The sequence below is a fragment of the Phoxinus phoxinus genome (assembly GCF_949152265.1).
Source record: "Phoxinus phoxinus genome assembly, chromosome: 7".
Taxonomy (NCBI): domain Eukaryota; kingdom Metazoa; phylum Chordata; class Actinopteri; order Cypriniformes; family Leuciscidae; genus Phoxinus; species Phoxinus phoxinus.
The window spans coordinates 27,383,221-27,406,104 of record NC_136882.1 but is presented as its reverse complement, the minus strand read 5'-3'; the positions used below and the strand labels follow the sequence as shown (position 1 = coordinate 27,406,104).

General features: G+C 35.9%; 3 protein-coding genes across 3 annotated transcripts; 2 read left to right on the top strand and 1 right to left on the bottom strand.

Annotated features, from left to right (window-relative positions):
* Positions 1–470: 470 nt before the first annotated feature.
* LOC307001227 (uncharacterized protein) lies at positions 471–4,900 on the top strand. Its single transcript, XM_079617450.1, has 10 exons — positions 471–782; positions 1,053–1,200; positions 1,370–1,517; positions 1,594–1,851; positions 1,933–2,078; positions 3,121–3,191; positions 3,431–3,581; positions 3,736–3,907; positions 3,984–4,247; positions 4,333–4,900. Exons 1-10 carry the CDS (start codon positions 737–739, stop codon positions 4,480–4,482), a joined length of 1,554 nt encoding a protein of 517 aa, XP_079473576.1. The 5' UTR covers positions 471–736; the 3' UTR covers positions 4,483–4,900.
* A 1,449-nt stretch (positions 4,901–6,349) lies between these two features.
* On the bottom strand, positions 6,350–8,907 carry rabl3 (RAB, member of RAS oncogene family-like 3). Its single transcript, XM_079618475.1, has 8 exons — positions 8,780–8,907; positions 8,410–8,501; positions 8,200–8,329; positions 7,960–8,074; positions 7,611–7,761; positions 7,419–7,490; positions 7,232–7,270; positions 6,350–7,016 (listed from the first exon to the last, which is right to left on the bottom strand). The coding sequence occupies exons 1-8, from the start codon at positions 8,823–8,825 to the stop codon at positions 6,960–6,962; spliced, it is 702 nt and encodes a 233-aa protein (XP_079474601.1). The 5' UTR covers positions 8,826–8,907; the 3' UTR covers positions 6,350–6,959.
* A 293-nt stretch (positions 8,908–9,200) lies between these two features.
* dnajb11 (DnaJ heat shock protein family (Hsp40) member B11) lies at positions 9,201–14,448 on the top strand. Its single transcript, XM_079618474.1, has 10 exons — positions 9,201–9,413; positions 9,884–10,040; positions 11,077–11,174; positions 11,452–11,584; positions 11,777–11,919; positions 12,004–12,086; positions 12,202–12,259; positions 12,413–12,524; positions 12,879–13,038; positions 13,176–14,448. Exons 1-10 carry the CDS (start codon positions 9,340–9,342, stop codon positions 13,238–13,240), a joined length of 1,083 nt encoding a protein of 360 aa, XP_079474600.1. The 5' UTR covers positions 9,201–9,339; the 3' UTR covers positions 13,241–14,448.
* The last annotated feature ends 8,436 nt before the right edge of the window (positions 14,449–22,884 follow it).

Genomic DNA, 22,884 nt, shown 5'->3' with positions numbered 1-22,884 from the left:
AAAAATGGATGGAAACTTGTGGTCACACTCAAATAAGAATAGAAATAGGAATTAGACTATGGGCGAACTGACTCAGAGTATGAATGTGTTTGTGGGCCAAAAGTTGATGGCCATCACATATGCCACAGAAAGTGTCATCATACCAGCCTTTCCTGTCAAATCACAAGCTAGTGGGAGATTTTATACCCAGTGATAAATAGGAATCTTCTTAAAGCTCTTTTGCATTAATTTAATGTGAATGTGTTATATTTTTTCGCATAATCCTTAAAGGGATAGTTCACCCAAAAATTACAGTTCTGTCATCATTTACTCACCCTCATGCTGTTCCAAACCTGTATGACTTTCTTCTGTGGAACATGAAATAACATACTTTGAAAAAAAAAAAAAAAAATGTTTTTTGTCCATATAATGGAAGTCAATGTTCACCAAAACTGCTCGGTTACCAACATTCTTCAAAATATCTTCTTTTGTGTTCTACAGAAGAAAGTAAAGTAATACAGGTTAGGAACAGCATGAGGGTGAATAAATGATGACAGAACCTTCATTTTTCAGTGAACTGCCCCTTTAAGTGTGGTTCATGGTACTTTTTTTTACCTGAGAACTCAGAACTTTCCCCTACACCTTTCCGTTGTAGACTTTCATATGCAACAGAGAATATAGGTCAGACAGTATAAAGGCAACACTGAGGGACAAATGCCATTCATGTTCCATTCCTGTATCGGCACATTTATACACCATGCTGCTCAGTGTCTGTCTTCTGCTTTCTGTCGTCTCTCTGTCCGGTAAGACATTCACCTCTTGCACCAATCAGGTAGATTATTTTGGGTGGGAATATTTATTTTTATTTTTAGACTTCTGTACATATCCACATGTTTGTACCAATGGCTTTCAAACAGTTTAAATCATTGTGATATATTAGGAGAAATACATCAATAATAATAAGCTCATAACCATTTTACTTCTGTAATTTGTCATATTTTCAAGTTAAACTGTACTGTACCTAAGTTTTACCTCTATAGTTCCCATGACATCCTCTTGTCTCATTATCACAGGAGGGTTAGAGAGTGGTATCATAGGAGGCAGAGAGGTTAAACCTCATTCCAGACCATACATGGCATCTCTCCAGTATAAAAGACAACATTGGTGTGGAGGGATGCTGATTAAGGATGATTATGTGCTGACATCAGCCCACTGTTTGGAGTATGTATACATCCATATATCCCTAATAAACTGTGTAATATGTAGTATTCAAAAACAGTTGATTATTAAACTGATTTTTAAAAAGTTAGGTATTTTAGCCTTTATTTTGTTTGTAACGATGTACTGACATGATGCTTTAAAATAACCTCAACATTAAACATTTTCACAGTAAGACCTACAACTTCTTAGAAGTTGTTTTGGGAGGTCACAATATCAGCCAGAACGAGGAGAGCCAGCAGATAATCCAAGTAGAGAAGTACATCCAACATCGCAATTATACAAACAATGACTTCACCTATGATATTATGTTACTAAAGGTATTCATGGTGCTCAGATTGTAAGGGTGGGGGGGCTATTTTTGTATTCTGGTATTCATTGATTGGTATGTTACAGTTGAAGACCAAAGCTGTGCGGAATAAGTTTGTGGATGTTATCGATTTACCTAAGAAGAATGAAAATGTTCCCGCCCGTGTGGAATGCTCCATTGCTGGCTGGGGTTTGAAAACCCCCGGAGGAAAAGCATCAAGGGTTCTGCGGGAAGTCAGCCTCAAATTGCAGTTCAGCTTTGAATGTAAAAGAAAGTGGCAGGACTATTTCAACTCTGAGAAAATGATCTGTAGTGTCTCAGATGGGAAAAAGGCTTTCTGTCAGGTGCTGAAACGTCACTTAGATGATTAACAAAAAATTCACATAGTGGCATTACATTTAAGTCTTTCATCTGTTTCTCTATAGGGTGATTCTGGCAGTCCTCTTTTTTGTGACTCTAAACTTCAAGGAATGGCTGCATACACATATCCTGGTAACTGTACATCCAAGAATTATCCTGAGGTCTACATGAAAATATCTGCCTTCCTTCCGTGGATTAGGAAGAACATTAAGTGATTGAAATAGCATCTAATTTTTGGCTACTCCCTGATGCCATTTCCAGTTTTGTTTTTTAACTTCTTAAAAATATTATTTGTTTAAAAAATATATATATATATATATATATATATATATATATATATATATATATATATTGCCTCCTTGGTTATTTTCAGGGAGGATCTGGGTCAACTAAAATATAATCCTCTATGATACACAGTAGCATGCATACTGTATGAATTAAGTAAAAATAATCTTATCAAGTAAATTCTAAACCAGTAATAGAATCAACTGTATAACTTTGGTTCACAGGAAGCTTCAGAATACTGTTTATTGTTGATGTTGAAAGATATAGATTGCTGTACTATACATTCATTGATTGGTCCTTCTAGGGTCCTTCTAGGGGTCATAGTGCTAGAGCATATCCCAGTTTTTTTTAGGCCAGAGACTATACCATTATATATTTTATAAGATGTTATGAAATTAAAATGTCCATAAAAGTCATTTGTACTTATGAAGTACAAATGTCATTAGAAGGCCAGCAACAACCAAAACAAAATTGGATTTATAATTAGAAATAACCCACTTTTTGTATGTTACAAACGTGTTCTCTAATAAAACGAAGTTTCTTTTTTACTTGTTTGTTTGTTTGTTTGTTTTTCAGCCAGTAACTTTTTGATGCCAAACATTGATATTTAATGCTTGCCACAACCAACGTCCAGTCATTGACTGCGAATAAAAATACTATGCACAGTTAGTCAGTGTGGGATCACTATATGACACCAACACTATAGTAAACCAACAAATAATTTGAACAAATATGAGATTTGGAATTAAGGAAGTTGGAATTACTTTTTATTTTATTTCATTTCTAATAACAGTACACTTAAGTGAGCAGAGCATTTTATTACTCTGTAACTCAAATTTGGTAATGATTCTTGAGTTATTTTGTACACACATTTTGTGGTTTGAGGTTAAAGAGGGAGGAGATACAACTAGTGGGTGTAGTGAGTGGTCTGAGAGTATACTACTGATAGCACATGCACACTAATGCTTAAACACAGGCTGTTGCAGTTGCACCATGGTTCTTTACGCTTTTCTTCTTCTCCTTGGTATCTCTTTGGCTGGTAAGATATTATTCATTCCTTTCTTCCTGAATTCACATTGTGCATCCTTTTCCAAGAGCATAACATCCGAAAACTCAAATATGTTATGATATATTAATATGAAAATACAAATATATTTAAATAAATTTCAAATATAAATTAAAATAAAATAATATACTTAGAATGCAAATTGTAAAAAGTATGTACATTCAATACCTCCTTAGTCTGGTAATGGTATGTTACTTCTGTTTATATCACAGGTGGGATGGAGAGTGGTATTGTTGGTGGGAAAGAGGCTAAACGTCATTCCAGACCATACATGGCATCTATTCAGCTTAAAAATAAACATCACATATGTGGAGGGATGCTGATCAGAGAGGATTATGTACTGACATCGGCCCACTGTTTGAAGTATGTGCGAGGATGTGTGTGAATGATTATTTATGATGCTTTTCAAAAAGTTATAGCCTCAAGACTTTTAGTTGATCTATCTGTAATTTATTTTGTAATTCTAGTTATTTAAATGCTTCAAGGTATCTGCACTGTTTTTACATTTTTCCCACAGTCGCAGTGACTTCTCTAGTCGGGACCACTTTGAGGTTGTTCTGGGAGCTCACAACATCAAGCAGGACGAGAAAAGCCAGCAGAGAATCAAAGTGTTAAAATACATTCGACATCCTAAGTTTCAACCTGATAATACTGAGAAGGACTACAGCTATGACATCATGTTACTAAAGGTATTTTCACCTTCACTCACTGTGACTCTTTATGCGCTTTGCTTGCTCTCTTTAAACTATTTTCTGTTATTTGTAGCTAAAGAACAAAGCCAAGCTGAATCAATTTGTGAAAGTTATGCCTCTTCCTAAGAAAAATGAAAAAACACCATCAGCTAATGTTAAATGCTCCATTGCTGGTTGGGGGTTAAAAAACCCAAAAGCAGTAGAGGGATCAAATGTGATGCGGGAAGTCACTCTTACACTGAAGGAGAACTCAGAATGTAAAGAAATCTGGAAACGCCACTTCAACTCTGAGAGAATGATCTGTAGTGTTTCAGATGGGGAACATGGTTTTTGTCAGGTACTATATTATTATATTTTAGAATAATGTTTTATATTATATTATATTATATTCATGTTTTTCCTCTGTCCTTCTTCTTCACTAGGGTGATTCAGGAAGTCCTCTTATCTGCAATACCAAACCACAAGCAATTGCTTCATATACCCATGATGGTGACTGTGTAAACCAATCATATCCTCAGGTTTATGTGAAAATCTCCCACTTCCTCCCCTGGATTAAAAAGAAGATTGGTTAAAAACTAAATCTGCATATCTCTGTCTGCTAATTACCTGTTTCTGCTGCAACTGTCAAAACCCCATATGTTTAGCCAGTTTGAGATTATTAATAAGGTGATAACACTTGATTTCTGATGTGAAGTATTTATTTATTGACCATATAAACCCTTTAAAATAAACTGCAATATTCATTAAGCCATCCATTTAGATCACCAGATGTAGGAGATGACAATGAGAAGCTTATTTTAGTGGGATAAACAGAACAAACATTCATTCATAGATAATAGTTAGTTATAATTTAAATATATTCTTATCAAAGACAGTCATTTTAACAATGAAAATAGCCTGATTGCAGTATTGTGTACTTCACACTGTTACATCTTTTACTTAAAGTGCTTTTAAATGGGCAGAACAGAATAAAATACATTGCTTTCACTTAATAAAAAAAATAAAAAGATGTTATACTTGCCTTTTAATTTATTTAAATCTTGTCTCGGTTATTTGTGCCCTGCTGTTCTAACTCTTAAACTGCTGCTGTCACTGTATTAAAAAAGCAAAACTGTGATTTAAACAATTTGTGCAACTTTCGTCCAATTTCACATCATCCGTTTATGTCTTTTTAGAAAATTTTAGAGGGTGTTGTTACGTCTCAATTGCACAATCATTTAATGGTTAATAATTTGTTCGAGCCCCTTCAATCTGGGTTTAGGAAAATGCATAGCTATAACAGCCTTGATTAAAGTCGTCAATGACTTATTATTAGCTTCTGATTCTGGCTCCTTCTCATCAGATCTTAGCTCAGCTATCGACACCGCAGACCATATGCTTTTACTTAAAACAAATTACTTTAGAAATGCTTTTACTTGATTTGTTATTCTATTGCATTGCCTTTTGTTATATTTACAGTGTAATTTTATTTTGTTGCGCTTGACTTTGTGTAAAGCTTTCATATAAAGCGCCTTGAGAAAGTAACGGGCTATATAATTTTTTTTTTTTATTTTTTTTTTTTATTATTACTTTAACTGTGTGGGGGTTTTGTGTGCAGTGTGTGATTGTTTCATACTTTTTACATGAGTCTGTCCCTGCTAAAACCAGTTGTTGCTCTTGTGATTGCATACCTCTTTCCTCTCAGTAGCGTGAAAAGTCCCCCTATGAAGCCCCTTTGAAGTGTGTGGTGAGGTTAGGAGGTGTGTTTGAGCCAGAGTTCAGAATATTCTAGTTAGGTGTCAATATGTCTACTACCGTCTCTTAGGAAATGTATTTTTTACATGTTGTTCTGTCTTATTTGAAAGTCTATCCTGTCACTCACAACCAACTACTCTTAAGTACTTTAGATAAAGCTGATTCAACTAGTTTTAACATTGGTATTTTAAAAACACGTTCAAATCCTACTTGGGCAATGAACGGGGCTCTAACATCTATTTATTTATTTTTCAGATGAATATCCAAAATGATACAAGTTTATACTGTATGTTATCACATGAAGTAAAATATGATTCATGCTTTCTTATCTGATAGTTGACTTAATTACACCAAAGCATTTTGAGGTTGGTAATAATAACATGAAATGAAATATTTCTACATTTGTTAATAAATAAAAAATTTGACAATAAATGTTTAAGATTTAAGAAAATTACATGAACTACATTATTGTCTGTTCAAACAGGGATGGAAAATGCCAGCTAATGTGAATATGTTGCTGGCTATGCTGGGGTACTAACTAACCAGGATAAAGTGCATCAAGGGTGCTGCAGGAAGTCACTCTCAAACTGCTGTTCACTTCAGAATATAGAATCATGTGGCATCGATATATAGGGCTTGCAGTGTTGCTCTATATTATTATATAGAAATAATAGGTTGCTATATACTATATAGCCTAAAGAAGTGGAAAAGATGAGACAAACAGGGTTTATTCAAATGCATCTTAATTTAATGTTGTCTCAAGTAAAGAGTTCTGCATGCACAGTATTAACAGCTTGCTAATATAGCAAAGGCTTATTATTTTTAAATTACAAAGATCAACAATAAAAATTGTAAATCTATGATTACTTTTGTTACTTTCAGATGATCCTAAAGATTAAGTAGAAATGGTTCATTTAATAAAAAAAAGAACCATATGCCATCTCACCTTAGATGATACTATAAACAGATGACCTTTTACAAAAAAACAAGGATATTTCCAATTTAGGATTATTGTGTTGAGAAAGACATCTTAGTCCTATCCTCAAATTCCCTAATTATCGATTTCACATTTCTATTGACCATAAAATATGAAAATACAGAAAATCTCAGAATATGAGATACAGTTGATCATCAATCCACATAAATCGTTCTGTCATGGTAAACTGGATGTTAATGTTATTTTTTTTTGTTGCAAAAAAACATTCCCTCAAACTAATTGGTCTTTGCAGAAGGACATGATGGCAGAAGAATATTCATATGCTTATTCAGATTACAAACAGGACTAAACCCACCAATCTAAAGTATATGTGTACACTCAATCACTGTGCAGACTCTTGAAATTAAAGCGCCTCCTGTCTGTGAAACTCTGCATCTAAGGAGAAAAAAGAGAAAACAACAGGTTGCCAATTAACTAAAATAATTATTCTACAATAAAATAAATTATAAATGAATTACATCTACAATTTGATTTATAATCTTATACATGATTCTCTAAAACTACTGCAAAACAATTTTTTTTCAAATATGCTAATTTGTGGCTACACAAATGGAACCACATGTAAAAAAAAAAAAAAAGCACACACTCACTTGGCTAGGGTCTCTTGTGAAGTATCTCTTCTCTATTACCTAAAAGAGACACAATAAGTGTTTACTCACAATGTATATAAATGTTAATACACTGCACAGAGATATATCAGACATTTACTCACAAAATGACAGAGAATCATTAGGGTCAGAAAGGAAATACAGATTTTAGTTTAATTAAAGTCGCTACCTTGTCAAAAAAACGGCTCAATTTAACAGCATTTGATGATCCGGCCGCAAGATACCGTGGGTTTGTACAATCCTGAGAAGAAAAGCAGGTAAAAAGTTCAAAACCGGACACGTGTTTTTTTTTTTTTTTTTTTTTGCTTCATATTATGTTAGTTTAGGTAAAAACATTATAACAGCACTAAAAGGCACCCACAAGATTAATCTCTTCCGCATTAAAGTCTTCAGACAGAAAGGCAGTGCGGGTCAGGACATCATTCCTCTTGTTTTCTGGGATCTGATCAAATTTGGTGCCAATTAGCAGGAGAGGAACTGAGTTCTCTGCAAACTGTTCTCTATCATAATCTCTGCAAGTGCAAAACATCAGAATTAACTTATTTCAGCATATCTAGGCAATTATAGACATAATAAATATGTCGCTCAACAAACAAATATTTGCTCACTGTATTCTGATTTATTGACCACAAAATATAAGCATTGTATTTCAGCTGAACAAATGCTTGATGCAATTATTCTAACAGAATCAGAAGTCAACCTTGACTCACCCATTTGATACAATGATGCCAGTTGGAGAGGAGTCTTTGCTCAGGGCCTCCAGTGACCAGCGGTACAGATTCTGGGAGGATTTTTTGTTGGTCAGATCATGAACTAAAATAATGCCTGCAGGAAAAAGACAAACATAGTGATTTAGCATTAAAGAAGAGTCATTGCAAATGTTCCAACGTTTTTTTTCCTTTTTGTGCACATGAAAATACAACTTTTAATTTTTGTGTCTGATACTTAACCATTAACAGAATTGTAAAACACAGCTCTAGAGCTTTTAACACTACTGGCACTGCCAACAGATCCTCCAACGTCCCAGAGTTCAGTGTAGTACGTCTTCTCGTCTGGAGTGCCTTCTCTGTAGTCATGTACCTGTGCAAAGAATCAAGACAGGTTTTGCTATGATAATGACACAGTTAATTAACATTAATTACTGATAATTTTCACTGTACCCTGACGTCCACTGAGCAGCCTACAGTCCATGAAGGATTCCCCAAAACTTGATTCTGGCAAAGTAAATGTACAAGAGAGGACTTCCCTACTCCTGTCAACAGACATAAAATAACACTGATCAGAGGAGACATATCGAGGCTCACAAAGTATTTCTGTACAACATCTAAGTGGATGAAGTTCCTCGTGATAGATATTCTCTAATAATAATAAATATAATACTAGTATTGCAAAAATCCAAGCTAATGTGTCAGGCTAATAGCCAAACGTTACCTCCAGCTTGAGTCGAATATTATACACGCTTACATTTACATTCACATTATAGGTTACAGAAATTAAGGTCGATAGATTTTTTTAGATCATATTTATTACCAGAATCTCCCAAGACCAACACTTTCACCCTATCCAAAGATGCCATTTCTTTCCGGAAGTACACTGTGTAAACTCTCCGTACGTCTATGAAAACAAAATAAAAGTTGCGTGCAGAACGAAATCAAAATGTAAAGTATAAATTCAAATAAATAAAGTTCCATCTTATATTTAGTAGTAGCTCTTGTGTGATATTCTGTCGAATTTATAACATTAAATAATACAATATAAACAATATAATACATAATATAATAAAATATATGACAATACAATACAATACAATACAATACAATACAATACAATGCAATACAACATAACATAACATAACATAACATAACATAACATAACATAACATAACATAACATAACATAACATAACATAACATAACATAACATGATATAATGACGTTCTCTTGACTCAGTGAGACTTTTTTTCGATAGAACTTTTATAAAACTTCCTTTTTAAAAAGAGGCGGGACTTATGGCAGAGCAGGAAGAGGCTTTTTGATAGACATCACAGAAAGCCGGTGTGTTTTATTTGTCTTCTGAAAGAAACAAGTACCCATGGCTGTTAGAGGAATGAAACTGTCGAGTGTGTGTTTTCTGCTTTTATATTTGATAGTGACAGTGCTGGCTGGGTAAGTGAATATCGTGTTATTTTCATTTTTTAGGTTCAGTGCATTATAAACTCACTACTCTGCCTGGTACACATGTTTCACTGTGATTGGTCTACGCCACTGTTCATGCATCATGCTGGTGAATCTCGCCATAAACTACTTTATATAACCTCGTTATTTATTGTAATTTAATGCGTCTATTTAAAGGCCGGAGGTTTTTTTTTTTTTTTTTTTAATAGGACATTTTTTATTATTTTTTTTTTTTTGAAGTACCTACCGATAATTGTAACCTAGGCTGCAGCTAGTCCTCGATGCCACCACATGTTTATATACATTTTAGAAATATCTGAAGCTTTTATTGTGCCTTGGCTGATTTCCTCGTCAAGAATATGTTAAATAAATGGACATCTGTAACCATGTACCTGGATCTGTTCATCAATAATTTGAATGTATGAACTGATGTATGATTAAACAAACATGTGTATTTTCAGGAGGGATTTCTACAACATTTTGGGGGTTACTAGATCAGCATCAATTAAAGATATCAAGAAAGCCTACAGAAAGCTGGCATTGCAGCTTCATCCAGACAGAAACCAAGATGACCCAAATGCCCAAGACAAATTTGCAGACCTTGGAGCTGCTTACGAGGTATGGCTGTTTATGTTAAGTGTTATGTTATGTCACGTGAGGTTTTTTATTCGTTTTGACTACGCTTGATATGTTGAACAAAGACAATTTTACTCCGTTATAGATATTAAAATTGATGTGACATAGTTTTCATGCAAATATTATGCGTAACTATAATCCAAATATTTGAACTGGCTATGCTTTGTGTCACTAAAGCGTCGCTAGACATTATTTGTTATTTCTGAACAAAACGTCAGTAATGCAAGTGAATGAATATGACCAGCATGAGCGTTGCTGTTAGAAACGAACCGATGGAGCGACTTGATTGGTTGGAAGAAATGTGTGGCCGCCTCTGATTGGTTGAAACATCTGCTTATTGTCATTCATATTGTGACGTGGACCACTAGTGTAGCTTGAAATATTGTAGCCTACAATGTGCACAAAGTTTAAACAATAAATTATTTACTGTGTAAACATTTAAGGAAATTAGTCATTGGTCGACTTCATTGTAATATAAAGAATATTGTAAAGGATTTAAAAGTATACTTTTTCATATTTAAAAAAAATATTTGAAGTATAACATGCAACAGTAATAATTTGATTTAAATACATTTATTTATGTTTTAAATTATGGATGATTAAATTAAGGATGAGTATATAATACGATTATGATAGTACATCTGAGGTGTTTTTTTCAGCAGGATGCTTAAAAGAAAGTATTAGAAAGAGTAAAAGAAAGAAATTAGAAATGAATCCATGGTTGCTTGCCTGGGCCAAAAACAACACCGAAATCTACAAAAGCGCCCTAACTATTTAAAATGTGGTGCCAAAATGCTCGTTATTTATCTGCTATCTAACATTTTGTATATTTCATAATATCTAATCATGGCTTTATACACTAAAGTGTCCTTTATGTTCTTCTGTTAAACAAAAATAATCTCATAAAGGTAGAAGAACAACTTCAGGGGGCAAAGTTAATTTCTGACATTGGCTTTAAGTGAGTTGATGTTTTTCCAGGGTAAAAAGACTATTTTCTTATGGTGCTTTTTAAACGCAGGTGCTCTCAGATGAGGAGAAAAGGAAACAATATGATGCATATGGAGAGGAGGGGTTAAAGGAAGGCCATCAAAGTTCACATGGTGATATATTCTCCAGGTAAACAAGCCTTCAATATTAAAATAGCCCCCACCTAATTAACATTTTCAAGTTAATTGCTGATATTTTTGTGCATTTTTCCATTTACATTGTATGATTTGTCAAATATGAGCTTGTATTATAGATTTTCAAAAGTCTGATGCATAGTTGTTTATCTAGTTTGAGAAGCATGTCTGTTTGAAACGAAAATGTTGTCACTGTAACTGCACATTCAATTTACAGTGTGACTGCATTGCTGGTCAAACATGTTTTGTTTTTTGTTTGTTTTTTCTTCAAGTTTCTTCGGCGACTTTGGGTTTATGTTTGGTGGAAATAGGCAGCCGGCCGGCCGGGATATTCCCAGGGGTAATGACATCATACTGGACCTTGAAGTAACCCTAGAAGAGGTGTATTCAGGGAATTTTGTGGAGGCGAGTTTCTTTTTGTTCTTGATCCCTCAGAGAGGTTCCCTCTCCATTTCCTTCCTGTTGTACTGTAGTATTTAGACCTTCTGTGTTCTTTTATAGGCTTTTTTGGCAGTGTACATAGTCACATGTAATGTACAGTAATCTCCTTTCCTTTTTCCTGTCTTTCCTGTGTTTCCTCTCTTCTTCAACACGTAGGTGGTACGAAACAAACCTGTAGCAAAAGAAGCGCCAGGCAAAAGAAAATGCAACTGCCGGCAGGAAATGAGAACCACACAGCTAGGACCAGGTCGCTTCCAGATGACACAGGAAGTAGTCTGTGATGAATGCCCCAATATCAAGTAAGTTTGCCCGATAATCATTCTCACTTTGACTCACTAAGACGGTTCATGATTTTCTATTAAATACTGTATCATTGTTTTCAGGCTTGTGAATGAGGAGCGAACACTAGAAGTGGAGATCGAGCAGGGTGTGAGAGATGAGATGGAATACCCTTTCATTGGGGAAGGTATAGGAAATAATTCTACAGATAACTCATTACAGTAACACTTCATTTTATGAATTAGCTAGATACTGCAATATATGATTTAACAAGTGTGTATCTGTTGTTTGACTGTCCACAGGTGAACCTCACATTGATGGTGAGCCTGGAGATCTGCGTTTTCGCATCAAAGTTTTGAAGTAAGAGTAAAGTAATATTATATTATTGTGATGAGAACAATTAATCGAACTCTTAATGTATGTTTAATATACTTTGAATGAATGTACCTGTTTAAAAGAGTGAGATTTAAAATTGTGTTTCAGTTTATCACATGTAAATTTGTTCTTGTCCAGGCATCCTCTGTTTGAGCGCAGAGGTGACGACCTTTACACAAACGTCACCATCTCTCTGGTAGAGGCTCTGGTCGGTTTTGAGATGGTCATCACTCATTTAGATGGCCACAAGGCATGTTGAATTTCCCATATTATACTTTCAAAAAAAATTTTTTTGTGTGAACTTGATTTATGGTTATGTTGGAATGTAAAATTTGGCTGGTACATGATTTATTATATATATATATATATATAATTCAGAGTTAAAATGACTTTATCACAGCAACTAACCAACCATTAAGGTGGATATCCAACATTGGCTTATAAATATTAGTATTGACGGGTACAGACAACTTAAAAATGATTAGTTGATATCCAATGTGAACACAAAATAATGTGCCTCCCTAATATCCTCCTGTTGTCATATGTTGTTGTATAAAAATAGGCTGTTCACAAACTCACAGAGAATCATCTTGTGGTCGCATAGGTGCATATTGTGAGAGATAAAATCACTAAGCCAGGAGCGCGTATCTGGAAGAAGGGTGAGGGCCTACCAAATTTTGACAACAACAATATCCGTGGATCGCTCATAGTCACCTTTGATGTAGATTTCCCAAAAGAGCAGCTTGATGACCAACAGAAAGATGGTAAGAGAACATCTAGAGAATATTAAAAATGGGATTTATTTAAAATTGTGCCTCTTCTGTGTGACTACTGTGTTGTTTCTGGATGTGTTTGTGCATTTGTGAGTTTATAAATTCAACAAATTTTTTTTTTTTCTCAGGTATAAAACATCTTCTGAAACAAGCACCATCTCAAAAGATTTATAATGGACTGCAGGGATACTGACAAACCAGCCAAGTAAATCAGGACTGATTGCTCTGTCCGCCCTACACACAGACACACACACACACACACACACACACACTGAGGAACAAGCAATGGGGTGTATTTTTTCTTTTCTTTTCTGATTGTTCTCAGGAAGGGTTGTTCAAAACATGTTAATGTTTTTATTTGATTTTTTTTATTATTATTATTTTCTCCATTTAAGTTTTTAAAAAGCCTTGTATTTTCATGGAAAGTATTTTTTTTATTTGACTAAACATGCCCCCCCCAACATTAGTTTTAATTTTAAAACTAATATAAAATTATTAGTTTTTCCTTATGGTCCCCTGTTTCCTTTATGGAGTAAGTAGTTCAAGACATTTTCCATCAGTTTGAGTGTTGGACACTAACTTTCTGCTATGACCTGTCAACCACCATCACCATGGATCAGCATAATGTTTAGTGCCAGTTGACCTGAGACCTACGACAAACACAGAAAGAGGACTGAAACTTCAAACCAGAGGACAGTTTAAACACCTGCCTCAGCACTGTATGTCTTCAAGACCTTTTTCTTCAGGTGTTTTAAAAAAGAAACGATTATATGAATGTAAGTTCATTGAACTTTCTCAACTTGGACTCTTCAGTCTTTGGTCTGCTTGTTTTAAAGAACAGATTTATCACGGTTCTTGCAGTTGTAGTTTTTGTGTTCATCAAGCTACAAATCCTATTTGTGTGTGTGTGTGTATGTGTGTGTTGCTCCATTTTTTTTTGACTGCCTGGTTCAGATTTGCCATCTGGTGTCAGGTCTGTTTTCTCTGGGGCATTTACTTGGGTTTTGGAGTTCAAACAGAAGGCCTCTTCAACTGTACAGTTCAGCTCTTTCCTGTGAATTTTTTATGTGACAGACTCACTTTCTTGTTTCTTTCACAACCCCTCCTGATGTTCAGCCCACTGGGTCTCTTTCTAGTTTGTCACTTACCCTTGCAGTTTTGTGAACCGCTCCAGACAAAACAGGACAACATCTTAGGATAACTTGTGCACAAGTCGGGGAAAAATATTTTGTCATTTTCAGTTGAAAATTAAAAGTTTCTAATTATTGTTAAAAACATTTTAAGTTATTAAAAAAATTAATAACTTTATATGAAAACAGAGTATTTGTTTATTATGGAAGGTTGCTTTTTATGGTTTCACATTTTTATCTTGCTTCGCTGTGTATTTCATCGTCTTTTAGGTAGGCAGCAACTGAATTGTCCAGTAGATGGCAGAAAATATTAATATCCAGAATTAGTCTTCTCTGAGTTCCTAGGATTAGTACTTTTATATAAACCATTTTACATATCAAGTTAAATATGCATTATAAATTATTAATGAAGACTCTAGAAAAATAAGAGAATTTTCAATTTGTATGTAGGCCATGTCATGGTCAGCCCAATCTCCTAACCTGAAAACCTCTTGTTTGTTTGTGATCAAGAGGAAGATGGAAGGTCACAAGCCAACAAACAAAAGCCGAGCTGCTTGAATTTTTTCAACCACCAATGTAAAGGTAGAAGCATGCTAAGATGCATGAAAGCTGCTGGAAGTCAGGGTTATTCCACCAAATATTGGTTTCCGAACTCTTCCGTTCCGACGTAGTGTTGTTTAAAGATTTCTTTGCATTTTTCTAGGTCTGAAAACATGGCATCTTATTTGTTATTTTGACCAGTTGACATTTTCTTCAAATAAATGCTCTAGGCCTAAATTACTTAAATTACTAAATTACTTAAGTTTTACTTAATTCGGAAGAAATGTTATCAGTAGGCTAGTTTTAAATAATTTTACTCAAACACGAATTCACATTCAATATTTTTTAATTATATATTTATATATAGTTGCGGATTTTGGCATGGGCAAAAATTAGTATCTTGACGGGAAAAGGGGGTTTGCGCAATTGGTTTTACCGCTCATTTACACATCACGTCCATATCATCACCGTGTGGGTCATTCGACCTGTTCAGGATTCGGAGTGTGCGCCCTAAAACAAGTAGGCTACACACTCACTCAGGAGTAAGTCACACTTACTCCTTTTGGAGTAAGGAGGAGCGGGGGTTGGTTTACCTCGCCTCAGGGATTCCAGCAGGAGAAGTTCTAAATCAACACAAATTGAAATTATGGGAAAAGGCAAAAGGTATTGCCACCACGAGCCTAAATAAGGAAATCAAAGAGGGGAACGTGCAACAAATAAAGGTATGAAGGCCTAAGCCTACAGCTATCATCACTCATGTCATGGCGTTATGAGTAGCCTAATATGATTAATAAAATAGGCTAATCACTTATGTTATGCTATGTTTGCTATTCTATTACACATATAGGGCAACAGCATTAGTTTTTTTGTCCAACTAGCTTATGTAACCAGACAAAAACTGTGATTTTGTAACATAATAATGTCATTTTTTAAAACAAATATCACTCACTTTATAAATGTTTTTACTGTGCAGTTCTGGGGAATTTGTGGTATTTTTTATTTGCCTCAATTTGTAATCATTTAAAAATATACATTTATATAATATGGCAAGCAACAGTTTTTGAAAAAGTGGCATTGAAGATTGCTGTCATCTACTGCAAAACAAACATTTAAATATTAAATGACATGATTTTTCCATTACTGCCACTAGATGGAAGCAGAGGATTGCGACTGCTTTTATTCCCAAGTTTTTCATTTAGATTTGTTTAGACATTATAAAATCTTAATTACAACAACAATTTAGCATTTTTACAATTTACTTCATGTACTGAAGTATAATTTTCTTTGGAATTATGTCAACATCATAGTCAAACCTAAACATGGTGTTGTGCATGTTACATGTGTGTCTATTTTCATTTGTTCTCCATAGTGGATGTGTGAAGAAAACATTTAATATGTAGAAAATATAGGCTATTATCATTTAATTCAATATCTAACCTTTTAATCCCCTAAAAAAAAGTAAGAATGCTAATGTTAAACCAAATCAAGTGCAAGAAGAAAGGCAAACCAGCATTTGTTTATCAGAATTCCAACATTTTTAGAATAGTTATTAATGCCCACATTATAGGATGCATTAATTACAGCTCATTACAGATCAAAGGCCTTTGCTGTCTTTAATCATGCGATGGAATCCCACCCAGCTTTATAAGACCTACTGTGCTTGTGAATTTCTTGTGTGCATGTGACCTTTTGTTAAGGAATTACCTCCCGTACTGAACACTCCATATGGAGATTGATTGTGTGTGTGTTTATTAATCACTGTCATGTTTGCTGATAATACAGTGTGTGTGGTGTCATTCAGAGCTGAATGTGTCTGACATCGGGTTCACCCATTACCGTGGTAGTTATGACCTCTGACCGCGCTGCAGGTGGTTTTACTTACGCTATGCTGGAGGCCACTGAGCTGAGTCAGGCCTGAGCCTCACTGCGTGTCCAGGGTGAGAGGACGGGTGGTCGCCTATCTTGGGGAGGTCGTCTGTCAGGGTGTGGCCTGGGACTATTAGAGGCATCTGTTTGTATGACTGTTTTACAGTGTGGTTTTACATGTTGTGAATTTCCCTCTGTGTATCTCTGAGCCTGTGTGAGAACACTGTACACATGTTAGTTAGATGGAGTGACAAGGATGATGAGAATCCGTTTGAATGTAAAGGACAGTCAAACCGAATGTGTATATGAGTGTTACGAGCGTTTGTAATTAAAGGGACGAAATAAGGCGTTTCCTTGAGGGTCTTGTTAGCAGGATAAAAAGTGTATGCGTGGAGTATATGGGGGGTCTTTCTCAAACATCTCCTTTGCATCTGCTCTGAAGAGTCATTCCCTCATCCCACAACTCCTAGCCACAGACTTCTCCATTTACCCTGCTATTTACCCTGCTTTGGGTTTCCTTCAAATCATACCAAGACTGATGCCCATTTTTCTCTGTTTCCCCTCCCAAATGGCCCCCAGAATAGATTTTTAACACCCCTTTTGGTTGACGAATCTTGCTTGATGTACAGTATGTATGTTTTGCACTCCCACAATGATATTAGTACTATAGGAGGGGGAGTTTCTGCTGGTGGTCCACCGCATGTCCTAAGAGATTTTGAATTTGGGTTGACAATGACAGCAGTCACTAGAATATCACTCAGACCTACTGAGTTGATAAGTGTCGAAGTGTTAAATGTGGTATTCTGCAAATGCATAAGTGCAGCAATAGATTATAATTTAATGTTGTTCGTCCTCTTTATTGTGCCCTGTACCTACAAACAAATTATAGTTTACATGGCAGTTCTATAAAAGATACAATTCTGAAAAGAAAATAAAAAAAATACAATTATGTCATAATTTACTTACCTTCATGTAGGCCTTCTCCAAATATGTATAACAAATCAAAAAAGTGAAAAATTGGTTGCTCAATGAGTGGAGAATTCAAGCTTTTTTTTAAAAACACACAAAAGTGAAGCTCAATAAAAGTTGTCCATATGAATTCTTTCTTTTGGAGAAACAGACTTAAATATTCAGAATATAGCCTACTGTGGCCTTAATGTCACAAATCTTGATATTTGTTTAAATCACCTCAGTGCGATTATAAAAGAAGTAGCAATGTCCTGTTCTTGAACAAACAATTATTTTGAGTGAATGAGTTATAGACGAATCAGACTGATCCGATTCGCAATGATCCGTTGACAACCGTTGACAGCCCATTGGACGGAGAGCAAAGCAATCGAGTGAAATTGGAATAGGTATATTTTCGAAGTTAAGTCTTAGTCCTCGTTCATTGTAGCCTACTTTAATACAGCGATCATCAGAGTCTAGAAATTCTCCTGTTGTATTGCACACAGATTTGGAGAGGCTTTTAAAATGTACTAATTGTTGATTTTCTATCTATACTAATATTTTTACAAGAGACACATAAGCACGTCTTCCTACTTTCTTCTTCTTTATTTTTCAAAACAATCCTGTCAGGCTGTAGATTTTAATGGCACAATTGCAGAGGCTTCCTGGCTGTGCTGGGTCAAAGCCACCTAGCACTTCCACTTTGCTTCACTTTTGCAGTATGTTTTGTTAATGATTTAATGGTTTTAATTGGTTAATTTTCTCTCATTTTGCTCATTTTGAGTCTGAACCAGGATCAGAATGTTTTAGTTTAAATGGGCTAACCTTTAATATGCAGTTTAGATGTATTTACTCAATAAAAGGTTTTATTTAATCTACTATTTTAGTTGAATAAAACCCACAGCAGGATAAATATAGGTTTATTGCTAATAATGATAATAATAATATATTATATTATTATTATTATAAAAAAAAAAGAGTTTAGCTATGAGAATAACAATCTCTGTCATGATTAATTGCATGTGGTTATCAGTGCTCCACCAACATATGGAAGGCACATAGATGGGGAAAAACAGGGTATCCAAAATAGCAGTACTTGATGGACAAATCCAGCTATTTTGTGGCTAGAAGCCTGAAGTGGACAAAAGGCAGCGCTTGTGTAGAATAATACATGTCGGTCGTCTTCAGCCCACTGGTGCTTTGAAGGCGGCTGTGGACGGCCAGCACCGTCCCAGAGCGCAGAGAGGCTGTGTACGCTGTGCTACTATATAAAAGACTGTCGATTCAAAGGCAAAAAGCCTCAACTATTTAACAGCGAGTTGTGGGCTCTAATTATGGGAAACGCAGGCAGGAAAAAGTGGCTTGGGGTTTTTCAGTCCATCTGTTTGTGAGGACAAGATGCTGTTTTTTGAAATATTTTCAGGGCTAAACATAGATGACTGTCATTATGGACAGTCTCCTAAGAATGTCTCAAATATACTGCATCCCTATTTCACAGGCTAATGCGTCGCTGCGGGGGCTGAAACTGGACTTCGGCATCCACATCCTCAGGAAGAGGTGGTAGACGAGTCATGTGAACCAGAGACACAAACAGCGCTCAGACCACCGGTCTTGATTAGAAGGGCTGCATTTGACTTCATTTGACACAAGCTTAAGTAGAGCATTTATTCCTTACAGACACGTACTGGCTACTGTACAGAAATGTACAGGGTCACGTTGTACTAATATCCCATAATGGTTTGCATTCAACTGGAACTGAGAAAGGCACTCTGTCCCATTTTACCCCCCTCAGCTTTTATCACCAGTGACATGGTTTTGAAGTAACATTGTACTTGAATATGGTAATCATTCAGTACCATAATATGTACAAAATTACCATTGGTAACACTATTTGATACCATCAGTGTACCCTGGTACACCACAGTATTTTTTGTTACGTTGTTAGGTTGCCGTTGCCTGAGTTGTTAGTGGAATTACCTGCTATCTAATTTCAAAAACACCCACAAGTTCAGCAGGATTTTTAAAAATGAGACCAAATGTATGTATGTGAAAGTACAGCAAGTGTGCATTAGAGATGTTTGAGGACTGGAGCGCTGAAAGCAGTCTTTGTGTGGGTGTGGAGCCCATCCTACGCCCTCCCCGCAGCCGCGGTGCCCGGGCCCTGTGGTGGCGGATCACAGTTAATAACTGTGCGGTTGGCTGTCAAGAGCACTTAGCCTGATGCTGGGCAGGCAGGACCTATGAACAGAGCTTCCTCTGGCCGATTGAGACTGAGAATGCATGCGTGCGCGTGTGTGTTTGTGCTTGCGTGTGTGAGTGTGAATGCGTGCCCATGTGCACCAGGATTATGACCTTAAACATAGGGAGAAAAAAAAACTTGCATGTGAAGGTGTTGAGATGGTTCATCTTTATTTGTCTCTTACAATATCTTTTTGAGATTAGGATGCTTTAATGGGCTTTTTGATGAGCCTTACTAATTTGTATGCCACCATTTAGCATTTTCTGCTGCTGACTACATTGCCAGGCAACACAATGAACCCAAGGTGTCTGGATCAATAATTTGTCTCATAATACATGATTCAAATCAATGTCCCACACTGTAAAAAAACCCTTTTTTTAACCTTTTAAGTTGCCATGTACAGTAAAAAATGATAAATGGTTTAACACAGCATTTTAATATAAAATACTCTAAAATAAATGCGCTGAAAGTATTACCAAATCTTTTAGATTTTAAATCGATGTAATACTCAAGAACAATTTGAAAAATGTACTTTTACTGTCAATTTTAGTGAAAAAAAAAAGCCATGCAAGATGCCTTAGATATCTAATTAAAAATAATTGTGTTTCTTATATTGTGTTATCCTGTTTCATGTTACATTTTATGTTATTGATGTTCAAATGATTTAGTGTAGGTATAAGGTTATAAGTTAAGGTTATAAAAAAACAAACATAAGATCTTGATCAAACATTGACGTACCTTTTGATGGAAATAAATGTTGTGATATTATTTCCATCAAGATCTTGTATTGATAATTCAAAAGTCAAGCAGTATGTCTACTCCATCACATCTTAAAAACTTTCAATGAATTTAAGGTCTGGACTCAGAGGTGCCAAGTCATGTGTGAAAATGATTCTTCATTTTCCCTCCCAACCATTCTTTCATAACTTGCGCCTGATGAATCTTGACATTGTCATCCTGCAATGTGTCTTCCTACATGGTTGAAAAGCTACACACTCCATCAATTAGGGTTAGAAGAACTGTTGCCAAACATATAAGATGCTAGAAACATAATAATCACAGCAATAATGGTCCAGTCATAGACTCTTAAGCATTTGCCTATTTAAATCCCAACAGCGACTTTCTTTTTGGCCGTGTATATTTATAAGTGTATATATTTTTTAAATTGTAAATTTCTGGCAATTAGCTGCCTTTTTTTTTTTTTTAGCAATCCATTTAACCGGGTATTTTGTACAGTGCAGGTAGCCCTACAGTATATTTTAGTTTAAACTTTAGTAATCAGGAAACGTAACTGTTGCAGAAAATGCAAAATGCTTTCCTGTGTCTTCTCTCTGCAGTGTGAATTGATACTTTGGCCGACATTTACAATGACCTCCCGATGAGGAAAACCTGAGTCGAATGGCTTTTATTTTGTAGTCAAACAAAGCAAGCTAGACACTGTCTGTTTGGGATTCAAAGTCCAGCTCATCCTCAAGTGTGTAGATTAGATAAAGGCGCATGCAGACAGGGATACCCGGCCTTCAGCTGTTTGCTTGCTTGGTCCCATTCCTAATACCATCTGATCCTGGTACAGATAACAAGCTGACTGCTTTTGTATTGAAAAAGGCTGGACAACGCCTGTACAATTGCTGAGGTTTGGGAAGCACATTGCCAGACACAACAATCACACAGTAGTATATTGCTTTTTGACAGAATTTTAAATATAGATGACTTGTAAATCACCAGAGTGAAAATGCTGTTTTAATGTGTGACTGCGCACGTGTTTAGAGCTCGGAATTTCATGGGTCGAAGAAAAGTGTTGTATTTTTGTTTCATCGATCATAGCTCATTGATCCCTTCCACACCTTTCCGCAGCCCCTTTTCCCAGATCGCGGCATCGGTTACTGCTGCACAGGCTGTCAGTCAGCGTGCTCCTGTATCAGACTCCCTTGGGTGGAGGCTGGGAAAAGTTCCCTGCAGTCAGGCCAACAAATTAGATCCCAATCAGTTCGAAAACTCCAAACGCTGCTTCTAGCCAGACCCCCAAGCCTGCAAACACAAGCCACCTTGCAGCTCTGATTCCACCTAGAGCTGCACAAAGCAGAGACAGCTTTGGCCTTGTCCCTGACTAGACCCCTGAGCTCACCACCATTCCCTTCTCCTCTCCCCACACAGTCTTCCTGAAAGAAACCAGGTGCTACAGAGGCTGAAATAGTGTTGGCTGTTCTTCTCCTTTCACCCCTGGAACTGGTACGCCATTTCCCACTACTTGGATCATTTGCACTATCACCTTTCCACTTGCTTTTTCAATTTCTTGCTTTCCAGTTCAAGTCACATCAGAGACGTCAAAATTGCACCGTGCAAATTATAATGTGGAAAATGTCCAGCTCGGTTTATCGAATAGGCAAACTCCAGGTTATGAGGACATGATGTTTTGTCTGTTGTGTAGCCATCAGCTTAAAAATGGCAAATGGATATGTTTTGCAACTACAGATCATATGCAAAGTTAATACATTTTATATTTGTCCAAACTAGCTCTGGATTGTTTTCTGCTAACTTTGGGTTACCCCCAATAATTTAACATTTAAATGAACAAACTTTATTCAGAACATAATGACTCTACTACAACTGCATCTTTGTCACTTGAGTTGTTGTGCAAGTTATTTATGAAGTGTATGTGGCCACATTGATTGTAAGTACCAAACACTGTCACCATTAATCATTCTGACAGGTTTCACAGGCACATGCTGAACAATAAATACAGTGCAGTTAATTACAAATTTGGCAGTTAGTCGAACCAAAAATTTTCGTAACCACTAACCAGATTTTTTAAATATGCCATATTGTTAATTGATAACGTTTCAGTTAGAAAGGACAAATAGATCACCAGATGTGTAAGTTATCAAATGAAGAAGGTGAATTGTCAGGTTAGCGAAAAGCATTAAGCGTAGCGTCAGTTCTGGCAGGTCACGTTAGTCAAGCTTGCATCAGTGACTCTCAGCTGATCCATGTCTACCTATATAGGAATATGACGCCCATCACTGTTTACATATATTAACTCCTTCAGTATTATCAGCAGTTATCGCGTTTCTCAAGACCCAATTACCGTCCTCCATCCCCAGCTCCTCCTCTCGC

Coding starts and splice junctions, on each gene's coding strand:
- LOC307001227 (XM_079617450.1), top strand. CDS start 737: ATGCTGCTCAGTGTCTGTCTTCTGCTTTCTGTCGTCTCTCTGTCCG. Junction 1,518..1,593: donor ATGATATTATGTTACTAAAG/GTATTCATGGTG, acceptor GGTATGTTACAG/TTGAAGACCAAAGCTGTGCG. Junction 4,248..4,332: donor GGGAACATGGTTTTTGTCAG/GTACTATATTAT, acceptor CTTCTTCACTAG/GGTGATTCAGGAAGTCCTCT.
- rabl3 (XM_079618475.1), bottom strand. CDS start 8,825: ATGGCATCTTTGGATAGGGTGAAAGTGTTGGTCTTGGGAGATTCTG. Junction 8,330..8,409: donor GCTGCTCAGTGGACGTCAGG/GTACAGTGAAAA, acceptor TTCTTTGCACAG/GTACATGACTACAGAGAAGG. Junction 7,762..7,959: donor GGCATCATTGTATCAAATGG/GTGAGTCAAGGT, acceptor TTGCACTTGCAG/AGATTATGATAGAGAACAGT.
- dnajb11 (XM_079618474.1), top strand. CDS start 9,340: ATGGCTGTTAGAGGAATGAAACTGTCGAGTGTGTGTTTTCTGCTTTTA. Junction 10,041..11,076: donor ACCTTGGAGCTGCTTACGAG/GTATGGCTGTTT, acceptor TTTTAAACGCAG/GTGCTCTCAGATGAGGAGAA. Junction 12,260..12,412: donor TTTCGCATCAAAGTTTTGAA/GTAAGAGTAAAG, acceptor GTTCTTGTCCAG/GCATCCTCTGTTTGAGCGCA.